The sequence below is a fragment of the Berghia stephanieae genome, chromosome 12 (assembly GCF_034508935.2).
Source record: "Berghia stephanieae isolate SIO BIC M18660-M18661 chromosome 12, UCSD_Bste_1.3, whole genome shotgun sequence".
NCBI lineage: Eukaryota > Metazoa > Mollusca > Gastropoda > Nudibranchia > Aeolidiidae > Berghia > Berghia stephanieae.
The window spans coordinates 42,753,492-42,760,590 of NC_088371.1; the positions used below are offsets into that span (position 1 = coordinate 42,753,492).

At 39.9% G+C, this 7,099-nt stretch overlaps 2 protein-coding genes across 2 annotated transcripts in view; one reads left to right on the forward strand and one right to left on the reverse strand.

Annotated features, from left to right (window-relative positions):
- Window positions 1-7,099, forward strand: part of LOC144957673 (uncharacterized) — a 30,340-nt gene that overhangs the window by 13,803 nt on the left and 9,438 nt on the right. Inside the window, exons 2-4 of the mRNA XM_078889019.1 lie at window positions 137-202; window positions 3,950-4,147; window positions 4,194-4,327. Of these exons, the coding sequence (XP_078745145.1) occupies window positions 137-202; window positions 3,950-4,147; window positions 4,194-4,327 (398 nt within the window). The remainder of the gene's footprint in view (window positions 1-136; window positions 203-3,949; window positions 4,148-4,193; window positions 4,328-7,099) is intronic.
- On the reverse strand, window positions 390-3,692 carry LOC144958022 (uncharacterized). Its single transcript, XM_078889611.1, has 2 exons — window positions 2,810-3,692; window positions 390-478 (listed from the first exon to the last, which is right to left on the reverse strand). Exon 1 carries the CDS (start codon window positions 3,685-3,687, stop codon window positions 2,917-2,919), a length of 771 nt encoding a protein of 256 aa, XP_078745737.1. The 5' UTR covers window positions 3,688-3,692; the 3' UTR covers window positions 390-478; window positions 2,810-2,916.

Sequence of the window (7,099 nt, forward strand, 5' to 3'; positions counted from 1 at the left end):
GTAGGGGTGAAAGGCTGAAATAACATTTGCTAAAAAAAAATACAACTTCCCCCTCAAGAAAATAAATTACCCAAAATTAACAAACAAAAAAACTCCCAACAAATAAAGAAAGAATTCCCCCTTTCATGACTATCAGATCTGCCACTCTCAGAGATACTCCTCCACACACTGATGTGGCCAAGGGCTTAAGTGTACTCCAAGGGTTGGAGAGGACGCGTGGGGGGTGGGGGAAGGCTGAAATAGTCACTTATACTGACTGACAATTAGGAAAAAATGAAAGGCAGCAATAGAAACGTCCCACAAAATCAACACATCAGAACTGGACAAATCTGTACTGGTGATTATCAAGCCCATCATAAAATTACCTTGTACAGTCTCAAGACCATAGACGTGACCTCTGACCCCAAACCACTGGAATAGACTGCCCCTCACAAATTGTTTCACAACCCTGGTCTCCTATGTTGCCATTGCAGGGATCCTGTAAAAGGAAGAGAATACAGAATAAAATGAAAAGATCTGCCAGTTTTACGGTCACCTGTGGCTACAGTGTACACCAAACTTTGTCAACAAAGAAGGACTAGCATTACACCTTGCCAGATATAAGGGGATAGAAGACACAGTATGTACCTCCCTGCCCACTATGTGAGGTCAGGAACCCCACCCAGACACCCTGTGGCTACAGTGTACACCAAACTTTGTCAACAAAGAAGGACTAGCATTGCACCTTGCCAGATATAAGGGATAGAAGACACAGTATGTACCTCCCTGCCCACTATGTGAGGTCAGGAACCCACCTAGACACCCTGTGGCTACAGTGTACACCAAACTTTGTAACAAAGAAGGACTAGCATTGCACCTTGCCAGATATAAGGGGATAGAAGACACAGTATGTACCTCCCTGCCCACTATGTGAGGTCAGGAACCCCACCCAGACACCCTGTGGCTACAGTGTACACCAAACTTTGTCAACAAAGAAGGACTAGCATTGCACCTTGCCAGATATAAGGGGATAGAAGACACAGTATGTACCTCCCTGCCCACTATGTGAGGTCAGGAACCCCACCCAGACACCCTGTGGCTACAGTGTACACCAAACTTTGTCAACAAAGAAGGACTAGCATTGCACCTTGCCAGATATAAGGGATAGAAGACACAGTATGTACCTCCCTGCCCACTATGTGAGGTCAGGAACCCCACCCAGGCACCTTGTGGCTACAGTGTACACCAAACTTTGTCAACAAACAAGGACTGGCATGGCACCTTGCCAGATATTCTTCAGTGTATCGTGTCTGCCACAAGATTGGTCTTGAAGTGAGCATAACATTTTTTAAAACTGATACTAGGCTGCTAGAAGCTGTGGACTGTAAAAAGTAATTTTAAAAAATGAATAAAACAGCTTTAAAAAAAAAAAAGAACAAAATACCAAGCAATGAACATTTTGGGCTCAAAACCCTTCTTCAGCCAACACCAATAAACAATAAAGACATAAATACATTACTAAATTCCATATAGAGAGAGGATCGACAGAATACCTCTGTCGTCAATCTGGAATTTAGTCATGTAATTATGTCTTTACTGTTTTTTGTTGTTGGCTGATGAAGGGTTTTGAGACCGAAACGTTTCTTGTTCGGAGTGTTGTTCTTTTTTAAAAGTTGTTATATTAATTTTTGTTTATTACTTATAACATTTCTTCCTTTGTAACAAAATATACAAATATCAATTTATACTCCCATCTGGTAGATATTATAGAAAAATCAAACATATCTGTTATGTAAACAAATGGGTCTTGTTGATTGTGGTGTGATCTATTTTTGGAAAATGTTGTGAGCTGATACATATTGAGAGTGAAAAGGTTTATTTTATAATAAAAGTGAGCTTTTTTTTTCTAATTGAGCTTTTATGTAACGCAATATCCACTAAACGTGCTCAAAGCGCTTTACAAGGGGTCCCCGGCCAACAGCAACACTTGACATTTAGGACGAGATATGATGACAGTTAGGCGATATTACAATTTTTTTTGACAGACAACGCTGTTAACGACCAGGTACTCATTTTACAACTGAGTACAGTGAGAGAGAGTGAGTAAAGAGCCTTTTCCAAGGATTCAACCATACACCGAGCGAGGCTCAAACCCAGGACCTTCTGATCTGAAAGCGAGTGTCATACCACTAGAGCACATTGCCATACATATCAAGGTTGGACAACCACTGGAACAAAAAAACTTGTTACAAACAAGACAAGACAAAAGCAACTGGTCAGTGTTAGGTCAATTCGGACATTTAAACTTTTCAAAACCTGTGACCAATGGAAAAAATAAATGATGCCCTTCCACCACCAAATCATCAGATATCGTCGCCTTGGCATTCCACGAAGGAATATAGATAGATAATTCATCAAACAAGATGTCTGGTGTCAACAGGAATCACCCATGTTGTCCAAGTGAGCAAATCGGGGGTTAATAATCTTGCTCAATTAAAAAACGAAAGTGCCTGAAGCAGGGTTCGAACCAGGGACTGGAGTCACAGTGCAATGCCTTAACCACTTGGCCACTTCCCCCCCCCCCCCCCCTAAATAAAAACTTGGTCACAGTCTGATGAGTACAGAGAAAAATGACAAAGAGTTCAATTCATTTTATTACGGGTAACACTAAAATTGATAGACTCCTGTGTTGTCCAGCCCTTTACTTACTTGCCATCATCATTATCATCATCATCATCATCATCATCATCATCATCACCATCATCATCATCATCGCAATCATCATCACCATCATTATCAGATACATGAAAAAGAAAGAACATTATCTCACCTGACATTGGGTCCCCAGTGACGACATCTCAGAGGCAAACTCTGTTGTTGTTGCGGCTTCAAGTTTAATTTTGTCACTCACATCAACGCTCTGCGAGTCTTCATCTTCTAGTTTGACATGGACATCATTGATTGGTGAAGAGGTGTGGGAAGGGTTGTCTTCCTTGATGTCATCTTCGAGCATAACATTGACGTCCGAGAACTGTGAATAAGTGTGGGAAGAGTTATCTTCCTTGATGTCATCTTCGAGCATAACATTGACGTCCGAGAACTGTGAATAAGTGTGGGAAGAGTTATCTTCCTTGATGTCATCTTCAAGTTCAAGCATAACATTGACATCCGAGAATTGTGAATAAGTGTGGAAGAGTCATCTCCCTTTATGTCTTCATCCTCAAGTTTAACATTGACATCAGAGAACTGTGAATAAGTGTGAGAAGAGTTCTCTGCCTTGATGCCTTTATCTTCATATTTAACACTGACATCCGAGGATTGTGAATAAGTGTGGGAAGAGTTATCTTCCTTGATGCCATCTTCATGTATAACTGTGACATCCGAGAATTGTGAATAACTGTGGGAAGAGTTATCTTCCTTGATGCCATCTTCATGTATAACACTGACATCCGAGAATTGTGAATAAGTGTGGGAAGAGTTATCTTCCTTGATGCCATCTTCATGTATAACACTGACATCCGAGAATTGTGAATAAGTGTGGGAAGAGTTATCTTCCTTGATGCCATCTTCAAGCATAACATTGACATCCGAGAATTGTGAATAACTGTGGGAAGAGTTTTCACCCTTTATGTCTTCATCCTCAAGTTTAACATTAACATTGACATCAGAGATTTGTGAATAAGTGGTGGAAGACTTGTCTACCTCCATGTCTTCATCTTCAAGTTTAACATTCACATCTCTGAATTGTGAATAAGGAAAGGAAGAATTCTCTGTTCTGATGTCTTCATCTTCAAGTTTAACATTCACATCTCTGAATTGTGAATAAGGAAAGGAAGAATTCCCTGTTCCGATGTCTTCATCTTCAAGTTTAACATTCACATCTCTGAATTGTGAATAAGGAAAGGAAGAATTCCTGTTCTGATGTCTTCATCTTCAAGTTTAACATTCACATCTCTGAACTGTGAATAAGGAAAGGAAGAATTCTCTGTTCTGATGTCTTCATCTTCAAGTTTAACATTCACATCTCTGAATTGGGAATAAGGAAAGGAAGAATTCTCTGTTCTGATGTCTTCATCTTCAAGTTTAACATTCACATCTCTGAATTGGGAATAAGGAAAGGAAGAATTCTCTGTTCTGATGTCTTCATCTTCAAATTTAACATTGACTTGTATTTGACGAGACTCTGGTTGATTTCCAATTTCTACCAATTCAAGTTTAACATCAACATCAGAAGACTGGCATAAGGTTTCTGGTGATATTTTAGTCTCCATTAGATCTTCATGGGTGTCAGTTAAAGATGGTACAGAATTCTCTGTCGCTTCAATATCATTTAATCCCACACTTGAATGTAATTTCTTAGAATGTGTGAAATGTCCATGTGAAAGATGCTCACATTTGTCTGGTTCAATTTTATAAGACCCCTCCATCTTTACTTCTCTCTACAGGATGTAAGGAAAGAAAGACACTGGAAAATAAAAATAAAAACACAAGACAAGGTTTGTTTGAAAAAAATGTAAAGATGTCAAAGAGTGCTTGTTTTGTTGTTCTGATATCCTGATGGTGGTTTAAAAATTGAAATGCGGCCATGTGGTCTTGTGGTATGACACTCGCTTTCGGATCAAAAGATCCTGGGTTCGAGCCTCCCTTGGCGCATAGTTGAGTCCTTGGAAAAGGCTTTTTATTCACATTCTCTCACCATACTCAGGTGTAAAATGAGTACCTGGTGGTTAAGAGCGTTGTCTACGTCAGAAAAAAATTGTAATATCACCTAACAGGCGTCATTTCTTGTTCTACGTGTTACGTGTTGCTTTTGGTCAGGGACCCCTTGTCAAGTGCTATGAGCACGTTTAGTGGATATTGCGATATATAACTGACTTTGACTGCCATGACCAAACCCCCTCGGTTTCATACTTTGCTATTTTTTTCTACTTCTGATCGAACCATATCGGCCATGGCAGTTTGATAGCGATGTACAGTAAAATTACTTTAAACCCAAAGAAGCTAAACCGAAAAATACCTTAACCTGCAAAGAATTTAATAAATTGTACTAGTTTCTCCATTATCTTTGTACTAATTCTTACGCTGAACCGAAATACTTCTAAGAAGGACTTTCTTTAAACCGAAACAACTTGAGAGCACCTTCCCTTTTTCTCTCTCTATTTTTCTTCAAAAATTCGGGAGGTGGCCACACGTAATAATGCCCGGCAATATGAAAACAAAGAGCGTAAGTTTAAGATGAAGGTGAGCGGTGGGGTGGGGGGGGGGGGGGGGGGGGGGGGGGGGTAGGCAAACACTTCAATCACTGCACTTGGGTTTGGCCAGCACCACAATCGCACAGACTGGAAAAGGAAGACAACGGGTGACTGGCAGGGGAAAAATGAGAAAAGAGGGGGAGTTGGGGTGTAGAATCACGCAAGCCAGATGTTCTCGCTCGAGTTGATGCTTTGGGGGTAGTAGACAACTTACCATTAACATGCCATTTCATTTCCACTTTGATTGAATGTGTGTGAGAGGGGGGGGGTTCTATGTAATGAGGCCTTTGAACCTAATGGCTTTTCAACAAAAGAGGGATGTGTAGTAGACAGCTTAGCATTGACACGCCTTTTCAGTTCCATTTCACTTCACCTCTGAGTAGATGCGCATCATTCATTATCAATTATCGCACAAGAACTTTCAATCTTATTGTAGCTTTACATTTTACCAAAAGTTAAGGGGAAACCCATGATACGATTAAATGAGCAAATTTTTAAAATAGTTACTACCCTTGAAAAACACCGCAAAACAGGAACTTGCTTTAAACCAAAATGTCTTTAAACCGAAATGGTTTAGAAGGTCCCCAAAATTTCGGTTTAAAGTAATTCTACTGTAGTTCCTCTTTCTATCTTTCATTCCATACTGAACATGATGGGCTACTTTTTAATCTTGACTTTATTTTTAGAAGGCCAAAGTAATACAGTGCAACACGCATTCGACGCACAATACAGGACAAAAAAAGTTTGTGATACTCTGTGTTTCAACCAATAAGTGAACACGGCTTTAAGACAAGAGATACAAACTGTGATGTACAAGTAATGATGTTATGCGCTCAGTTAATTACTCATAACATCTACCAGCCAGATATAACACACCAACACACAAAACTATGTGTAACCTTACACGTTTATAGTCTGATTGATACAATTTAGTGAGAACTACTCATTAAAATGGCTGGATAAAAACAAAAACAAAGAGCCGAGTGACGTCAATTTCACTCCTTCTATATGATCTCAATGTTTGCACATCCAGGTCTCGTAGATTCATGCATTTTAAAAAGAAAATTAAAGATTATCATTCACTCTCGACTTACTCGCTAATAAAAACTTGTCAACACACACCACCATGCAAATACAACACGGCACGCGGGATAACATGGCAGGACGTGGGGGGAGGGGGAACGGGGGGGGTGTGTGGTAAGAATGGAGGTGGAAGGCACTTGTCTCCTTATACAAGCTCTTGTAAAGCAATAGCTGAGTCCATGGCTATCCGGTTTTTGTCGCAGGCGATTGAAAAACAGGCATTGCGTTGTCAGGTGTCACTATGCAATTCCTTCATTAGTGTGTCAACATACAGTATAGCGATAAATATTCGCACATTGTTGGTCTGACTGTTTTGGGTCAGGCAAGCACTAAAGATGGCTTTGCATGAGACAAACCAAAAAATGTTGTCACATTAAAAGATGGTGATCAAAAGTTATGTTTCTTATTGAATGGAAAGTGAGTTGTTAGTGGTGCTCAATGAAATAAATGATTCCATTGGTTGATCTCTTGAATACAAACAACTCACAGTAATTAACTTTTTTTTTTCCCAATCTTCATATTGGATTATGAATGGATTTTTACCTTAGGTCAGTTTCAGGCTATACGTTCACAAAGGATATGGCACAATGCAACTTGCTCTGCTTCCCAGCCCCCCCCCCCCCTTTCTCTCTCTTTCTCTTAATGGCCAGTGTGTTTGCCCTAAGTCTCAGTTCAGTTAATCTAAACCGTGAAACAGTTTGTGGATGCCGTGAAAATTTACTAAGATAATGAAGAACATAATTTGTCAAACCTGTGAATTTATCGAATGCGTGTCCGATGAACGA

What these genes read in the sequence shown, in the direction of transcription:
- LOC144958022 (XM_078889611.1), bottom strand. Translation starts at nt 3,687, where the DNA reads ATGGAGGTAGACAAGTCTTCCACCACTTATTCACAAATCTCTGATGTC.